A 19,264-nucleotide genomic window follows, 5' to 3' on the forward strand; every position below is an offset into this window, starting at 1 on the left:
ACCACTGGAGAATTCTACTTGTAGGGTAGTGTAACAAATTTCCCTGGTGGAAAGGGCATGCCAAGTCTTATGTATTCCATCATCCATGAGTATGGCCTTCCAAGGATTAGTCACCACGTGCACCAATGCATTTTTGTTAGATTTTCTGATCCTTTTCTGCTGGTGGCAAGAGCCACACAACTCAAAGGGAAAGTAAGTGGCCTGCCTCTCCATATCTCTGTCCTGAATTCCCTTGGATGCAATTTTCCTTGCCAGTTTTAATCATGTTCTGTCAGGTGCATGTTAGATAACACAGTGAACACTGGTTGGGACAGTGACAATATTTGCTATGATCTCCAGGGTTCTCACAATGTGGCTTCTCCACTCACAAGTTGAGAACCAGAGCAATTTTGAAACCCCAGCTAACTGCTGTCCAGAGGGGATTTTTTGTTGTGGAAAAGTGAAAATCAAGAGAGGTGTCGCGAGCTAGCCCGAGTCAATCAGGACGCCGGCTTCCCACGGCGTAACCTCGAAATGTTAACAGGCTCGGGACAATATGCTGTCATAAATCAGCAAATTAATTATGATCCTGGGATCTATGCTCAAATAGCCACAGCAGCCATTCAGGCCTGGAAGGCTCTACCTGTTTCAAATGCTGAAACAAAAATTTCAAAAATTGCTCAAGGACCCTCTGAGCCTTATTCTGACTTCATAGCCTGATTGATGCAGATAGCGGGAAAGATATTCCCTAACTTGGAACAAGCCATGCCGGTCATTAAACAATTTGGAGCAGCGAGTGCCGTTCCAAGTTTGATGCTCAGGGACGCCCACTACAGCCGGGAAATGGGAACAGGGGCAATCCAGGGACGGAATGGTGCCCCGGGGAGTGGGCAACTTTGTCATCTTCCTCAGACCAACCCCTTTCTATCTGGGAGCTCCCAAGGGGAATGCTGGGAAGTGCAGGATTGGACCTCAGTTCCACCTCCCGAGCAGTACTGACTCCGCAGATGGGTCCCCAGACCCTGCCGACTGGAGCCTTTGGCCCTTTGCCGGAGGGAACTGTGGGACTGATACTGGGAAGAGGCAGCACTCTGCATAAAGGGCTCAGAATTCTTACAGGTGTGGTTGATGGTGATTACCACGGGGAGTTAAAAATTGTTGCCGAGGCTACCCAAGGGATCGTTATTATTCCTCCTTGAGAACGCATAGCACAATTATTGCTGCTGTCGGCGGCGTCCCTACCCAGCCGCGCCCTACAGGCAGCCCGGGGTAATGGCAGTTTTGGTTCCACCGGCACCCCTCAAACCTTTTGGGTAGCACACTTGGACTCCCGACCACAGTTAACCATTAAAATACAGGATAAAATCTTCAAGGGGATATTAGATTCAGGAGCTGATGTCTCTGTTATCTCTAAGAAACAATGGCCGTCTGCTTGGCCTCTCCAAGATCCCTCAGCTGTATTACAGGGGATTGGGCAGACGAGACCAGAAAAAAGTGCCTCCTTTCTAAAATGGAGAGATGAGGAAGGACACAGTGGTTATTTTCAGCCTTACGTAGTGGCTGGACTCCCCACAAACCTTTGGGGAAGGGACCTACTTCAACAAATGGGAGCTATCCTCACCACTCAGACCCTAAAAGGGAGTAATAAATTTGTTAATGACATGATGTTAGATATGGGATGGCTTCCTGGAAAAGGACTGGGGAAAAGACATGAGGGAAGGGCAACGCCTGTGGACCCTACAGAAGAAATTACCAGAAGTGGAGGAGATCGGAGGGGGCTAGGAAATTTATCCTAGGGGCCACTGAAATGCGGCCACATCCTCTATCTATTACTTGGTTATCAGATGACCCTGTGTGGATAGAACAGTGCCCCCTAACTAAGGACAAATTGCAGGCCGCGACCCTTCTGGAACAGCTTAGGGTGGGGCATGTAGTGCCTTCCACTTCCCCCTGGAACACTCCTATTTTTGTCATAAGAAAGGGGTCTGGAAAATGGAGGCTTCTCCAAGACCTGCGGGCTATTAATAATACCATGCAGCCCATGGGACCTTTACAGCCAGGACTACCCTTCCCCACAGCTATCCCTAAAGATTGGCATCTTATTATTTTGGACCTAATAGATTGCTTCTTTTCTATTCCCCTGGCCCCCCAGGATTGTAAACGTTTTGCTTTCTCTTTACCTTCAATAAATTTTAGGGAACCCTATCAGCGGTTTGAATGGACTGTCTTACCTCAAGGAATGGCCAGTAGCCCTACTATGTGTCAGTACTTTATAGCAAAAATTCTGCAACCCTTTAGGTAACAATTCCCAAACTTTTACCTCGTCCATTATATGGATGATATATTGTTGGCAGGCCCTGATAGGAAAGCACTTTTCCGGTCTTATGAATTCCTCCAGTCCCTGTTAAAGGGGGCCGGACTGATTATAGCCCCAGAGAAGGTGCAGATTCTGTATCCTTATAACTATCTAGGATATACTATTAACAAGGTAGGGATCACTCCCCAGAGGCCTCAATTTCAGGTGAACCAGCTCAAAACCCTGCACCAATGGCAGACATTTCTGGGGGAAATCCAATGGCTGCGGCCTTCCCTCCATGTCCCTACTGGTGAACTTAAACCCCTGTATGACCTTTTGAGAGGAGACCCCTCACCCACCTCCCCGCGAAAACCTACTCCAGAAGCCTTGAAGGCACTTAGATTGATAGATACAGCCTTACAAGAGATGCAGGTGATGCAGGTGGACTACTCCCAGTCCTTGTTATTCATTGTTCTGCTGTCAAAACTCACCCCGACTGGAGTCTTTTGGCAGACTGGTCCTATTTATTGGGTTCACTTACCTGCATCCCCCTCCTGGGTCTTGATACCTTTCCATGATCTGGTAATACAATTAGTTTGGAAAGCAAAATATCTAGGAGATGCCTTGTTTGGGAAAACCTTTGATGTTCTCATATTACCATATAATCAAGACATTCTTTCTAAATTAAGACAGGAACATGATCTCTGGTGTCTTTTCTTCTGTAGTTTCATGGGACAGGTTGACAATCACTACCCTAAAAGCAGGCTCCTTGAAAGTCTAAAGACATGTCCAATAATTTTCCCAAAGATCCTAAAAAAGGATCCTCTCCTGGGGGCACAAACCGTCTTCACTGACGGGACCAAAAATGGGTTTGCTGTCGTTTCAGATGGGACCCAAGTCATCCGCAAGAGAGTGGCCGATTGTTCGGCCCAAAAAGCGGAGGTTGCAGCCTTAATATTGGCCTTACAGACCTATAGCTCAGTGCCCCTTAATGTTTTCACAGTCTCTATATCGCCAGGCTTGCCTCCGCGATTGAGACGGCACCTTATATTGGAAAACAATCCACTATCATGGATCAACTACAAACAGTGCAGCTTCTTATATGGGCTAGGGCAGACCCCCTCTTCATAGGTCACATTAGAAGTCATTCCGGACTTCCAGGTCCTCTGGCGGCGGGCAACGCCATGGCAGACACTGCCACACATGCCACTAATTTTATATATACAATAACTGAGTATGATAAGGCCCTACAACTTCATAATAAATTTCACCTAAACGCACAAACTTTGCGCTTCCGCTCAGGATGTTCCCGGGATCAAGCTTTAAAAATTGTCTCCCTATGTCCTACTTGTGCACCTTTTATCCATTCCCCTTCTCTGGGAGTCAACCCAAGGGGCCTTCAGCCAAATGACATCTGGCAAACTGATATAACTCATATTCCTAGTTTTGGAAAACTGTCTTTTGTGCATGTCAGTATAGACACGTTCTCTGGTTTTATCTCCGCTACTTTACATTCAGGAGAAAAGGCTAAGGACGTGATACAGCACTATGTTAAAACCTTTTCCTTTATGGGAACCCCTCGATGTATAAAAACAGATAATGGCCCAGCTTATATTAGTCAAACCTTCCAAAAATTTTGCTCACAGTGGGATATTATACACAAAACAGGAATCCCATATAACCCCCAAGGACAGGCCATTGTTGAACGGGCCCATCAACATCTTAAAACCTATTTGCAAAAAACAAAAGAGGGGGAGATATACCAGAGTTTTCAGGGACCACATGCACTATTAAGCATAACTCTATTCACTTTAAATTTTTTGCTCACTGACGCCGAAGGCCGTACAGCGGTGCAGCGTCACTTTTCCCCTCCCACCATACAAAAAGCACAGATAAGATGGAAGGATCTGGCTACAGGGAAGTGGCAACCCCCTGCTCCACTCTTGGCTAGAGTGAGAGGAGCTGTATGTGTCTTCCCTCCAGGGATGGAAAAACCCATTTGGGTCCCGGAACGCTGCACGAGACCAGTAGACGCAGACTCGGGAAGGAGCAACGACCCTGGGACTTCAGGGGGAAATTGACTCCTATCTTCAGTTGGCTGGGTGCCAGGGTCAAGTCGGTAAGCCCTCCTGTTGGCCCACTGAAGCCCCCACAGGGATCTCTGATGGGGGGGGCACGGATTCTGTTAAACATCTTCAAATCATCAGGCTTTTGAAACCACAGGTCCCTGACCTCATATACCACTCCTTGGTGCTGCCTAAGTCTCAGCTCCCAGATCTGGATGCCAACACGTGGGATATCTTAAAAACCACCCTTTTCTTACTTAACAACTCTGATCCCACGCTTGCTAGTGACTGCTGGCTCTGCATGACGGCAGGTTCAGTCATGCCATTGGTGGTCCCCATTAATTATACCATTGATGATGACAACACATGTCAATCTGGGCTACCCTTTAAGGTGCAGCCTCTAGGTGGTTTTATGTCTTGCCTTCTGGGCATGATGCAAAATAATACCTATGATGTTGATGTTGGAGTCTCTTCCTTTGGGAACTGCTCATTAGTAAAGAATTACTCTTCACCTACTCCGCCCATTTGTCCCCCTAATGGTACAGTTTTTATGTGTGGTGGAAATTTAGCTTTTCCCAGACTCCCTACAAATTGGACAGGTGTCTGCGTTCTCACCCTGCTCCTCCCTGACATAACCATTGTCCCTGGGGATGAGCCCCTGCCCATCCCCAGCCTAGACACTCTAGTGAGAAGACACAGGCGAGCTATACAGGCTCTACCATTACTCGCCACACTGGGGATAACGGCTGCTGTGGGCACAGGCACAGCTGGACTGGGTACGGCTATACATTCCTACCGCTGTCTATCTCAGCAGCTTATAGGTGATGTGCAGACCCTATCTGGCACCATTAAAGACTTACAAGACCAAATTCACTCTTTGGCAGAAGTGGTCCTCCAAAATAGGTGAGGCCTAGACTTACTGACTGCCAATCAGGGGGAATCTGTTTAGCCTTAGGAGAAAGGTACTGCTTCTATGCCAATAAATCGGGCATAGTTCGCACTAAAATCAAGGAGCTTCAAGAAGACCTAGAGAAAAGGAGAAAAGAATTATTCGAGAACCCTCTTTGGACTGGGATGAATGGGTTCCTGCCCTACCTTCTTCCCCTCCTGGGGCCCTTACTGGGTCTTCTTTTGATTGCAACCTTGGGACCTTGTGTTGCAAATAGAATAACTCAATTCATTAAGGACCAGATTAACATTTTAACCTCCAAGCCAATACAGGTTCACTACCAACGCCTGGAGATGGACGACTCCACCCACGAGGTGTACTTACGACCCATCCAGAGATGAGATGTAACTGGACAGGAGCCAATACCCGAGCCCTCCTATGTATGCCTGCTTTTGCCCAGGTCCCTAATTACCCTGCCGACTTGGTGCCGTCATCCCAGAGTCTTACGTTCAGAAAGCTCCCTGGTCATATCTATCCCACTGGCAAAGATGATGACTGGGATCCGCAGTTGTGTCCTGCTGGCCATGACATCCTAACTGAAAAGTGTCCGTTTACGTAGGACAAGAGCTGATCTTGTAGTACCCAGTGACGGGCAACTTCCACGCTTGCACTGCAACCTAAGCCAGGGGAATGGGCCTCCCCAGAGATGGGTAAGCAGTGCAGGGGCGGTGGACTACCTAAGACAGGGGCTACTTGATTCCCATTGACATGCAAAAAACAAAAAAGGGGGACTTGCTGGTAGCAGGCCCGCCCTGGCCCCTGGGGACTCAACCCCCAGTTCTTTGTTATGCATGTCAATGTGGCCAGCTCACAAGGCCGTGACGCGGGCTTGTGGTTCCCTGTTTATCTGCCTAGAGCACATGTGTCTCTTGGGAACATCTTGACCTGTTCGAGCCTCCTGATAGGGGACGGTGACGTGATGGTAACCCAAGGACGCAGTTATTACTCTTCCCTCCTCACTTTTGAGTAATTTCCTGCAGCTGTTAAAAAGATATATAAGGGGAACAAATTTGGCAATAAAGCGCGCACACGCTCCCTCCTGGATGAAGAACCTTGGTGTCCTGTGTATTTTTTAACCCCGCCGTCCCTCGCCGGACTCGGCTCCGTTGGCCGGACTCGGCAAACCACCTGTAGGGCAGCAAGGATTACTCAGGGCTAAAAGGAGAGAGAGAGAGCGAGCACACCAGGGAGTAGACTTTTATTGGGGAACAAGAAATTCAGGGGAGAATTCCATCCAATGAAGGTTGAGGGGGGCCCGCACTCCAAGGTCAGGGTCAGTGATTGGGTCCCCGGGGTCAGTGGTCAGTCACACCCCCACACGGACGGGTTCTCTCATCAGGAGAGGGCTGGGAAAGTTCCGACACAGCCAGAAGCCTCAGACCCAAACCGGGAGTGGCCCAGTCACGCGTGAGGATGGCTCTCCACAATACATGAGAAGTCAAAACCAAGAAAATAAAGACACTTGCCTAGGAGATACAGGACTAAGTGGCAGAACTCAGACTTCTTAGCACACAGGTCTCTTGACTTCATCTGTACTCTGTTTTTTTTTTCTTTCTCCTATTTCTGGAATTTTGAGGCCTTGCATTTAAAAATAAACACCAGTAAGCTCAGAAAGTGCTTTTCTTTTGACCAGTAACCTCCCTTTTTCTTAAGCTATATCAGGTCTAACCCTGAACCTTCTGTTAGGCCTCCTCCTGTTACAGTTTACACAGCCCTCAGAGTGTACTCAGGGAACCCAACCAGAATTTCCAGCTTGCACAGTCAACTGAAGCAGACCTGAGATTGGAATGAGACTAGGATATTCCCCATGATGCAGCTCTTCCCTGGCATTTGGCTCCCATGAAGCAGTGATCTGAGACATAATCCCTGGTGTCCCTTAAGACTCCCCTCTAAGGTGAGTCAGCCTTAGAGATACCACCCTCCCCAGCTGGGCAGTGCTCCCTAGAACACAGGCACCACCTGTCCCTTTGCCCCACATAAAGCTTCTGAAGAGCCCATAGGATTGAGAGAACCTTGCCCTCTGGAGGAATGCCACACACCCTGTCCAACTGTAAGGAAGATTGCCAATCTGGACACAAGGAGCAAAGTCCTAAAACAGGAGGAGGGGAGACTGGTTTCTGCAGAGGCTGGGCAGAGAAAGAAGGCCAGTGCCCCAACAGAAGCACCACCTGAAGCTGGTGCCATGGATGTCCTGGTCCAACTCCTGCAACTGCTCATGCTGCTCCTGATGCTGCCCCTGCACCTGATGGCTCTGCTGGGCTTCTGGAAACCCCTGTGCAAAAGCTACTTCCCCTACCTGACGGCCGCACTGGCTGACAAAACCAACCACAGGATGGAGAGCAAGAAACAGGAGCTCTTCATCAGATAAAGGGGCTGATTGGGAACCTCAGGGAAGGTGGCCCTGCTGGAGCTGGGCTGTGGCACTGGTGCCAACTTCCAGTTCTATCCTGCTGGCTGCAGGATCACCTGCCTGGACCCAAATCCCCACTTTGAGAAGTTCCTGACAAGGAGCATGGCTGAGAACAGGCACCTCCAATATGAGCGGTTTGTGGTGGCCCCTGGAGAGGACATGAAACAAGTGGCTGATGGCTCCATGGACGTGGTGGTCTGCACTCTGGTGCTCTGCTCTGTGCAGAGCCCAAAGAGGGTCCTGCAGGAAGTCCACAGAGTGCTGAGGCCGGTGAGCAGAGTGGGAAGGACGGGGGCCAGGGGCAGGCAAACAGCATTGGCCACCCCAGAGTTCAGGGGCCCCAGGAGGGGGAACTGAGGTATTAGTACATTAGATACCCCACTACCGCCACCTGCTGCTGAATAAGAGTGACCATGGTGGACCCAAGAGGGTGCTGTTGGGGCAGGCAGGAGAGTCACCTAACAGGAAGTGGAGGGAGGTGGAGAAGTCACCTAAGGAAGTGAAGTTTAAATTGAGATCAGAGGAATTAAACAGGACATGGAGGGTGGGGAAATAAGTGTGCCAGTTGAGATATTAGGGGGAGTAGAATCCACACACTTTTTAAATCCATAATATTACAAGCGGGGCATAGAGAGAGGGGAGTTTAGGATAGTTTCCAAGTTTCTGGTGTGAGCAACTGAAGGGATAATGGGTGCTAGACCATTTGCTGGAATGGAGGAACACTGTTTGGGACTTGTTAGGTCCCAGGAGCTGCTGAGACAGCCAAGCAAGAAACCATGTGGGCTGTTAGAGGGCTAGAACTGGAGGCAGGAAAAGATGCAGTGTGGAGATAGAGAGTTGGACATCACCAGCTTGTAGCTGCTAATTAAGAGCACGGGGGTGAGTGAATCACTAGGGGAGGGTAGTGGGAAGAGAAGAGCTGGAGAAACCCCCTGTGGTTATCGGGCAGGGTCTGAGGCTTCCCTGGGATGTTGGAGGAGATGTCAGGAACAGCTATGGCACGCACCTGAGTCTTGGTAGAGAGGCCTGGTGCATCTGTATATACTGAGCCATCTGCCCTTGTGTCTTAGTCACCCTCTGTCTGCCCTCTGGACCTTCTTTAAAGATCTCTCAGCAGTCATTTCCCCCTCAGTTACAAGAGGTTCTTCACAGGCCCCTTGAGGGAGGGTAGGAGCAGGGGTTGTAGAAAATGTCAGAGCAGCAGTTTGCTCCATAAACTCTCAGATCAGCTGCTCCCACTTCACTAAGAGATTTGGCCAGGCTTGATCAGAGGGAAGGAGGAAGGAGCAGGATGGAGCAGCTAGTGACACTGACCCTCTCCTCCCTCCCAGGGAGGAGTGCTGTTCTTCTGGGAGCACGTGGCTTATCCGCGAGGAAGCCAGGCCTTCATGTGGCAGCAAGTTTTTGAGCCCACCTGGAAGCACATTGGGGATGGCTGCTACCTTACCAGAGAGACCTGGAAGGACCTGGAGAATGCCCAGTTCTCTGAGATCCAAATGGAACGACAGCCCCCTCCCTTCAAATGGTTACCTGTTGGGCCCCACATCATGGGGAAGGCTGTGAAATAAACTTCCATGGGGGGTCATTTGCTGCCTCTCCTGTCCCCAGTCAGAAAAAGCCATCCACAGGCAAATCTGTCTTCTGCTGAGAGGGATCTAATCAAGAATGAGAGAAGCTTCCCCTACCACCATCATCCCCTAGTTCCTCCCTCCCTCTGCCTGAGGGGAATCTCTAGCTCTAATAAAAAAATCCTACCCTGACTAGAGGGAGGAAAACATTATGCTCTGTCATTCCTTAACTAAAAATTCCCAGACTTCACCCACCCGCTTCCTAGGACAGCTCCCATCCCTTCCCTTATCCCCATGGGAAAGGTCCCCCTGCCCTCCTTAGGTTACTCCTATGTGCCCCTGAGACTAGCTTCAGAAGCCACGGTACTGCAACCCTGCCTGGCCACCCGAGTGTCCCTCCCCACTACCACCTTTATCCAGAGCTGTGGGGGTACCAGAGAGAAGGGGAGACCCTGGGGAGGAGGGAGCAGCACTTAGCAAAGAAGCCAGAGATTTTGTCTTCAAATGTTTTTTAATAAATAGACAAAATCCACTAGACTGATGCAGCAAACTAAGGTCAGAGGAGAAGGGAAACTGAGGAGGGAGAAGCCCCTGAGTCAGCAACACAATCTCCTCCCTGACTGTCCGGCTAAGGCACTTTGGGGGAGACAGGTTACACAGCGGGAGTGGCAGAAGGAGGGATTCTGATCCCCACCATATAGCAGGACATCCCTGCCCTTCTTGCCCTGCCCCACAGCCCCATCCCTGGTTGACACCCTCTTGTCTCCCAGCATTCCAAGGGGAAGATCGGGGTGGTTCTCATGGGTGGGTGAGGTCTGTGCTCCTGAGAAAGCAGATCCTGCCAAATCTTGAGGCAGTGTCAGCAACCAATTCTACTCTCTTCATCCAGAGGAGCCACTCAGGAAGAGGTGGAAGGGACCCTTGGGCTAGGATGAGACCAAGGAAGCTAGGCAGTGCCTGGCACAGGGTGCACCTCAGGGCCCAGCTCAGGGTGCCCATCAGCAGCCAGGATGGGGTGTGCGTCAGGACTTTCCCGTCGGGGACTGCCCCAGTTGTTCCTCAAGATGGTCCCTGTCTTCTCTTCCTTGAACTGTTGCCGGTCTTCACGAGGGATCTTCACTGCATGGTACTGGGGCACTGTGGCCTCAGGGTGCTTTGCCCGCTTGAAGAATCCCATCTATAAGGACGCCAAGCCAGACTATGAGGAGCTGCAGGGCTGAGGCCCTGGGGATATACACCCACAGCACAGAACCTTGCCCCCACCACCCCTGGGAGAGAAACAACCAGCTGAAGCAGAACAGAGACAGGCCAGCCAGCACCCAGCACCATGGGCAGTACCCAGGGTACCACCAGTGCCAGGGCCCCAGGTTCTCATTCACAGCAAGAGGAAGATCAAGAGGGGGCCCGAGGAGCAGGAAAGGAAATCTCCTTGAGCCTCTGAAAGGGAGGCTTGGAGGTGGGACATCAGGACCTCTAACTCCCAAGATTTCTATCCACCCAAGCTTCTTAAGAGGCCAACAGCATCCCCCAAGATCTGAGGAGGAAATGGCTTCCTCAACCCCTGCATATCTGGCCCCTTCGCGCCTTACACACCCCCTGTGTGCTTGTACACTGGGTAGCACCTCCCTTAGGCAGGGACCTCTCCTCCCTGAATACAGTACTCCATCCCCTCCTTACATCATGACCATGCTGGTCCTGCACACCAAGATGGCCATGTGGCCTTTCCATACTCATACTCAGAGCTTCCCAAGACTCCCCAAGCTCAGGCTGCACAGCATCTCCTTGCACATCCATCTCTGCACACTCATGCCTACAGAAGAGACGTGCAGGGAGCCTCCCCACACTCCTACATGCTCAGCCATGAGCCCACCCAGCTCTTAGTGCATGCCCCCAGCTGTATACACACACCCTTATAACCTCAGCCTCCTAATGATTTCTCGCCTCCGTCACTAGGACTCACATCACCCTCATGCAAACACATTCCTTATTCCTGATCCCTGAATGCTAGAACTCTATTCATTCTCACATACATACATACATACACACGCACGCACACACACACACACACACACACACATAGTTGCAGACACACTCATGCACACATACAAGTTACCCCACAGTCCCTGGACCCCCAACTTCCATGGCCGACGGCTGTACAGCCAGATGGGCTCTGTGATAGTTGGTGGGGAAAGATGAGCTCTGACTGCTCCGATGGAAGAAGCCGCACTGGGAAGTTGAGGGAGGAGGGGAGCAAAAGAGGCAGAGGATGGAAAGACTGAAGACGAGGGGGCCTTATCTCTGCTGTTTCTGGGGTGCAGGGGGAAAGCATCCTGGGGCCAGTTTCATGAAGACATCAATCTCCCTTAAGACTGGGCAGGTTCCCCACTGCTTAGATGCCACTCCAGAGCCTGGTCCACTTGCCAAAAGGTGTGCTCACTCTGTGATCGGTCCCAGGGGACAGGTGGGAAGTAGGGCAGTGCCCCGCAGAGCCCAAGGACATGCACGGTTCTGCACCCATCCCCAGATGTGGTGTGTGGCTCAGAGACGATGAGCCCTGGTGATGTATGTGACTGCCTGTACTGATATGTGGGTGGGTGTGTTTTTACGTTGCACTCCAGATATCAATGGGATTCTGTTACAGCTGGGTGTGTTCAAGAATGGTTCCATGTGGACCTGGTATGTGGAAGCTCAAAGTCCAGCTTTGCAGGCAGCTTCCTGGAACTAGTTCTCCACACTTGGTGGCCTTTTGGGCCACAGCTTTCTTTCCAGCCTTCACTGCCACACTCATTAAATCAGACCATACTTCCCCAGCTCCATGTCTTTGCCTACCAGGGGCCTTCTGGAAGGCTCAGGCCCCACCCACCCCATCTCCCCATATCCAGATTCTATCAACTCACCTTCCTTTAAGACCCAGCTCCACAGCCCTCTGCTCTTGAGTCTCCCTTCCTCTGAACTCCCCCTTTCTCAACTCAACCCCTTCTGCCTTGTCTTTGACTGTGAGGCTCAATAACCCCACTACGCTACAAAATTCCTGAGAATAAGATCTGCATCAGACTTATCTTTGAAACACTCAGGGCTGGATAGAGTCCCTGGTGCATGCAGGGTCAGCGCTTAATGTAGATTTGTTGAATACATCCGTGTGAAGGTGAGTGAGAGAGCCACAGTTCAAATGTCTGCCTGCCCAACCAGGAAGTCTAGCCTCCAGCAGGTGCCCCCCTCCCCAAGCCTCACCTTCCACAGGAGCAGCACCAGCAGCGCTAGCACCAGCAGTCCGGCCAGCACAGCCAGGAGGATGACCCACCAGGGGACTCCTTCTGCCACCACAGCCATGGGGTCTAAGTATACCATCACTGGAATCTGAGGAATAAGGAGTTAATGGAGTGAGAGCTGGAGGGAGAAGGAAAGAAGAGAGTCTCCCCACCCAGCCAGCCCAGCCCTGCAACTCACCACAGTGGAGGCATCTCTGAGCAGCAAGTTCTTGATGGAGGACTTCACTGTGATGTTGGCTCGGACAATCACTTCCAGGGACTTCACAGCTGAGTACTCCTAAGAGAGTGGAGAAAGGGACCCTCCTCCTAAATGCCCCACGTTCCCCTCACTTTCCCCCAGCTCCTGAAATTATAAATGGAATGGTGCCCAATGCCAAGGTTGATTCTGTCTGTCTTGGTTCAGGAATATGCTGCATTTAGACAAGAACAAGGTAGCGATGAATCCCAGTGGGGCCTCTGCAGAAGAAGAAACCCAGCCTGAAGCCCAGCAGAGCCCTCACCTCCAGAAAGGTGCTATTCCACAGGCGGCCCCAGACGTGCAGCACAGCCGCACGGTCAAAGCTATAGAGTGGACAGCTGAACACCACACAGTTGGCAGTACCCCGGGCGCAGTCCTAAGGACAAGAAATCTCCTTGAGCCTCTGAAAAGGAGGCTTGGAGGTGGAACATCTGGACCTCTAACTCCCAAGATTTCTATCCACCCAAGCTTCTTAAGAGGCCAACAGCATCCCCCAAGATCTGAGGAGGAAATGGCTTCCTCAATCCCTACATACCTGGGCCTTTCACGCCTTACACACCCACTGTGTGCGTGTACACTGGGTAGCACCTCCCTTAGGCAGAGACCTCTCCTCTATGAATCCAGTACTCCATCCCCTCCTTACATCATGACCATGCTGGTCCTGCACACCAAGATGGCCATGTGGCCTTCCATACTCACACTCAGAACTGCCCAAGACTCCACAAGCTCAGGCTGCACAGCATCTCCTTGCACATCCATCTCTGCACACTCATGCCCACAGAAGAGACGTGCATGGAGCCTCCCCACGCTCCTACATGCTCAGCCCCATGAGCCCACCCAGCTCTTAGTGCATGCCTCCATCCGCATACACACACCCTTATAACCTCAGCCTCTTAATGATTTCTCACCTCCGTCACTAGGACTCACATCCCCCTCATGCAAACACATTCCTTATTCCTGATTCCTGAATAGTAGGAGCTGTATTTATTCTCACATACATACATACATACCCACACGCACACACACATAGGTGCAGACACACTCAGAACACACACAAGTTACTCCACAGTCCCTGGACCCCCAACTTCCAAGGCCAAGGGCTACATGGCCAGATGGGCTCTGTGATAGTTGGTGGGGAAAGATGAGCTCTGACTGCTCCAATTGGAGAAGCTGCACTAGGAAGTTGAGAGAGGAGGGGGAAAATTATAAAACTTCTGCATAGCAAGGAAATGATTAAGAGTATGAAGAGAGAGCCTACAGAGTGGGAGAAAGTCTTTGCCAGGTACTCTTCTGACAGGGAATTAATGTACAGAAATATATAAAGCACTCAAAAAACTTAATACCCAAACCAACAAAGGAACCCCACCAATAACCGAATCAATAAGTAGGCAAGAGAACTATATAGACATTTCTCAAAAGAAATATAAATTGCCACATATATTTGAAAAAAATAGTTCCACAACTCTAGCAATAGCAAATCAAAACTACATTGAGATTTCATTTCACTCCAGTTAAAATGGCTATAATCAATAATAAAAACAATAATAAATGTTGGCAAGGATCTAGGAGAAAACGTATAATCATACATCGTTGCTGGGAATGCAAACTAGTACAACTAATTTGGGAAGCAGGATGGACATTCTTCAAAAGACTAGGAATGGATCCACCATATACCTACGTATTCCACTTCTTGGTATTTATCCAAAAGATCTAAAATCAGCATATAGGCACATCCATGTGAAATTCACAATAGCCAAGTTATGGAAGAGCCCAGCTGCTCATCAACAGGTGAATGGATAAAGAAAATGTGGGGTATACATAAAATGGAGTTTTACTGAACCAGAATGAAATTATGCCATTTTCTGGTAAATGGATGGAACTGGAGAACATCATGCTAAATGAAACAAGCCAGACACAGAAAGTCAAAGATTTAATGTTTTTTTCACATATGAAGAAGTTAGAGAGAAATATTAACTTAAAAAAATAGTCTCATGAAAAAAGTGGAGAACAGTGGAGTAGAGGATGGGATCAAAGGGGGAGGGAGGGGAGATGAGAAAAGGGGGAAACTGTGGAGTGAAATTTACCAATTTAAGCTATGGACATATATAAACATACCACCATGAATTTTACCTTTATGCATTTCTCTCAAGCACCAATTAAAAAAATAACAATAGATGGAGGACCAATAGAGTAGAGGAAGAGGAGGAGTAGGAGGGAGGAGGAGAAGGAAGGAAAAGTCACTGTGGACTGAAATGAAGCAAATTGTATTATGTGAATGCATGAATATGTCAAATGAACCCAACTATTTATTTATAATTCATTAATAAAAACATTAAAAAGGGACTCATAAAAATAGAAGGGAGAACAATGGAGTAAAGGAAGGGGATTGAGGAGGAATAAGAAGGAACAAGGAAAGGGGAGAAATGTGAAATACAATTGACAAAAGCATGCAATGTGCATATATGAATATGTCACAGTGAATTCCACTTTTAAGTATAACACTTAAAAACAAATGAAAAGAAGGAGGACCAATAAGGTAAAGGAAGCAGGTGAGGGGGAAGGAGGAGGGATGGGAAGGAGGCATCACTGGAGATTGAAATGGAGCAAATTATGTTATATAAATTTATTAATACGTAACCCCCCAGAATTATGTTTAACTATAATGCACTAATAAAATTATATAATTAAAAAAAGAACAATAGGGTGGAATAATATGGCTTTTTGTATGCTTCTGATCTCCTAAATAGATTTGTGTATTAAAGCTTTCTGATCAAGCCTGTTGAGATCTTGGAGAAGCATGCAATAGATAAAAAAAGTCAATGGTACTTAAAATACTTGGTCATGCTGAAGAGAGTAAATGTTAAAGTCTACTGGAATGGCTGCATGGCTCAGTGGTTACACAGGTGCCAATATTATTCAACTTCTGATTCCAGTCCAGGCACTTATCTGTGTGTCCTTGCAGAAGCTTTTTCATTTTTCTAAGTTTCAGTTTCCCCATCTGTAAATTTTATATGCAGACCTAAGAAGTTCATATGAAGCATGCTTTTGTAATTTAGTGCTTTTGGTAAATACTAAAACGATCAAAGGTCTTCACTTAAAAATATCCTGTCCTGGCTTCCCTCATCCAATTGTTTATCTATCCATCTATCCATCTATCATTCATTCATCCATTCAGTAGCATACTCTTGTTTGGCATTGCAGTTGGAATTGTGATCAAAAATATATTATCTCCAGGCTGGACTTGTAGCTCAGTGATAGAGCACTTGTCTAGCATGTGTGAGGCATTGGGTTTGATCTTCAGCACCACATTAAAAAAATAAAGTTGTTAGGTTCATCTACAACTAAAACAAACAAACAAACAAACAAAAAGAACATATTATTTCTGCACTCCTGGACCATACAGACTAGAAAAGAATACATTAAAAATATAACCATTATTTTGGTTATACTATGAATGAGAAAGCATAGAATACTATGAGGGAACATAACTAGGTGGTCATTTTTTTTTATTCCTCTGTTCTTGAAATTATATTTTTACCATTCTCTACCTTTTCAGCTTTAACTTTTCACCAGTACCACACTACAGTCTGACTAATTCTTACCCTACCTCCAAGTTGAACATTTTCTCAAAGTGGTTAGGATAAACAATGAAACTCTAATTATTTATTCAAATACTTTAATTCTTCATTTTAATTGCTCTCTGCAGCATTTCACATTGCCAACAACCTGTTTCTTAAGATATTCTCTTTCCATGAATTCCACAGATATTTTATTTTTCTAATTTTCCCATCTGCGTTTGCTGCTCTTTAAATATTGGGAGGACCTTTAGAGCTTACTATTTGAGCCCCTATATCCCCATACCATCAATTATCACCTATGAGAAAAGGGTTGCAAAATCCAGAGGGTGGTCCTGAATTCAGATGCCTTGACACTATCAGTATTGATTTTATTTTAGATGAGAATTTAACTTAATTCAAAACTAAAATTATAATCTCCACATTTTTCTTACTCCTTTTGTTTTGATTGATATAAATGACAGTATCACTTATTCAAGCTCCTTGGATTAAAATTTTGGGCTCTTACCCCAAATATTTTTTCTACTCAATGTTTTTGATTTCTTGTCTTATTCCTACTTGTCAAAATCCAATATAAATGGTATCCTCTCTGAAAACATTTATGGGCTAATTCACATTGAGTTGTTCAACTGAGTAATTCAATTACTTTTTCAATTAAAAAAATCTTCTTCATTTCTTTTTTTCCAAGCACATGCAATTAACTTTATTAATATGTAAGTTTAAGAGAATAAATAAATGAAAAAATTCTAAAATTTAAAAATAATAATACATTGCCCAAATGAAAGTATAGCAATTAACTGATTTATCAATTGTCTTAAAATTTCCACTTTCTTTTTAATTCACTTTTTCTTAAGTAGGAAATTGAACATATAAATTCATGTAAGTAAAATGGTCATTAAAATGGAGTTTATGGACAATTATAGGTTGTCATATAGTCTCCAGTGCCAGTATTGAGTAGAAGATAACAAACAACCAAACATTATTTTGGATTAGATACTCTTTTGCTTGCTCTATATCAATTTAACAACAGGTTGCAATTTATTTATTTCCAAGTTTCACTAGACTGGATTTTAATTCTTTGTTGGGTACCTAGTAACCATCAGAGAGCTTGGTATATGGTTGATACCCATCCAGTTCCAAATCTTTAATTTTTAAGTTCTTTAAAGATTCACAAGCTTTTTGACAATATCTTGGAAGGCTTGTTTTACCTGTTGGTTCCTTAGGGTGTAAATGAAGGGGTTCAACAAAGGAGCAACTGAAGTAATGAGTAGAGCTACTCCCTTGTTGAATGTGTCTCCTTCTGTTGAGGGTTTAATATAAATGAAGATGCAGCTTCCGTAAGAGAGGGAGATGACAATCATGTGGGAAGAACAGGTGGAAAAGGCCTTTGACCTCTGCTGGGCTGAAGGAAGCTTCAGAATAGCCCTGATGATAAATGTATAGGAGATAATCACTAGTACCAGAGTGACAATCAGGGTCACAGATGCCACAAGAAAGACTATCTTCTCCATGAGGCTAGTGTCTGAACAGGAGAGTTCTCGAAGAGGCTCAAAGTCACAGAAATAATGATTCAGCCTGTTGGATGCACAAAAGTCCTGCTGATTCATCAGAGTGAATGGTGGTATAATAACCATTAACCCAGCCAGCCAAGAGCAGAGAACCAGCTGGGTGCAGACTCTGCCACTCATGATGTTCGTGTAATGCAGGGGTTTGCAGATGGCCACATAGCGATCATAGGACATGGCAGCTAGAAGATAAAACTCTGTGGATCCAAGGAATATGGCAAAGAAGTACTGAGTGAAGCAACCAGCAAAGCTGATACTCTTGTTCCCTGTGGTGATGCTGAAAAGGACCCTGGGAATGAAGATGTTCGTGAAGGAAATTTCCAAGAAGGAGAAGTTCCGGAGAAAAAAATACATGGGAGTCTGAAGGTGGGAGTCCAACAAGGTGAGGATGAGGATAGTCAGGTTTCCAATGATGCTGAGAAAGTAGGTCAGGAAAAAAAAAGTGAAAATTGCCACTTGGAATTCAGGGACATCTGTTAGACCCAGAAGGACGAACTCAGTTAATTTGGTTTTATTTTTCATTGTTGAATAGTTTTTGAGTCTCAAGGTAAAAAAGGGAGAAATCAAAGGGGAAAAAGGAAGAGGTGCTCTGAAATGGACATGGGAAATCTGAAGAGAACAAAATGGAGGGAACCATGAACTTTTCCTGTGATGACATGATCCAGATCAATGGCTCATTTGAATGGTGTTGATTTCTCCACAGTCCCTTTTGTAGGAAAATTCTTGTCATTATTTCCCAACACAGTACCCTCCCCAGTGCCTGCATGAACAAGTGGCTGCCTCTCAGATGATGTTCAAGAAGTTCAGGTAGTCATTTAACAAAGGAATGCCTCGAGCTGCGGCTTCCTTCCAGAATAGTTGCTGATTTCTTTTCCCCAGCATTCACTTCCCCTACTTTCCACCGGTGCCATTCATTGCCTTACCTCCTTTGTCTGCTTAACTCCTCTCAGAATTGCTGTTTTCTTTTCCCGTATAATTAGAGGAATCTCTCATTTTTCTTCTGGTTCAACTTCCTTAATTCTCTTGATGTCAAAGAAATGCCAGTTCCTCATTTCCTCCCAATGGACCCTCCAGTCTTTTCTGGCTGTGTCTGTCAATGAGAATTTGAAGTTCTCTGTGTTAGGCACATGTCATTCTGTCCTTTGGAACATCTTCCTCACCTGTCAATATAGCAGTAGCTTTATTGGGTAATAATCTGCATTTACTTACTCTAATGCATTCAGAATCTTTAGATATAGTTTTACTTTCCTGTAAGGATGAAGAGATTGCATTACATGCTAAGGAGTTTTAGGAACTTAAGGATATTTAGGGCAGGAGCTCTTAAGCAGGAATCCAATAATTCCTAGATT

General features: G+C 46.8%; 3 protein-coding genes across 3 annotated transcripts; 1 reads left to right on the forward strand and 2 right to left on the reverse strand.

Moving 5' to 3' along the window:
• The first annotated feature begins 7,401 nt into the window (after positions 1-7,401).
• On the forward strand, positions 7,402-9,480 carry LOC124108331 (thiol S-methyltransferase TMT1B-like). Its single transcript, XM_046466820.2, is given in 2 exon segments — positions 7,402-7,970; positions 9,032-9,480. Coding segments are annotated over 2 exon segments (735 nt in total). The 5' UTR covers positions 7,402-7,472; the 3' UTR covers positions 9,269-9,480.
• A 280-nt stretch (positions 9,481-9,760) lies between these two features.
• LOC124108332 (integrin alpha-7) lies at positions 9,761-13,534 on the reverse strand. The gene is made up of 5 exons (XM_046466821.2): positions 13,475-13,534; positions 13,038-13,151; positions 12,716-12,814; positions 12,500-12,625; positions 9,761-10,445 (listed from the first exon to the last, which is right to left on the reverse strand). The coding sequence occupies exons 1-5, from the start codon at positions 13,532-13,534 to the stop codon at positions 10,215-10,217; spliced, it is 630 nt and encodes a 209-aa protein (XP_046322777.2). The 3' UTR covers positions 9,761-10,214.
• A 3,976-nt stretch (positions 13,535-17,510) lies between these two features.
• Positions 17,511-18,437, reverse strand: LOC124108335 (olfactory receptor 2AP1). The gene has a single exon (XM_046466822.1). The coding sequence runs from the start codon at positions 18,435-18,437 to the stop codon at positions 17,511-17,513; it is 927 nt and encodes a 308-aa protein (XP_046322778.1).
• Positions 18,438-19,264: the final 827 nt, after the last annotated feature.

The sequence above is a fragment of the Marmota monax genome, unplaced genomic scaffold (assembly GCF_021218885.2).
Source record: "Marmota monax isolate L192 unplaced genomic scaffold, Marmota_monax_Labrador192_F-V1.1 WCK01_AAM20220418_F8-fsc00151, whole genome shotgun sequence".
NCBI lineage: Eukaryota > Metazoa > Chordata > Mammalia > Rodentia > Sciuridae > Marmota > Marmota monax.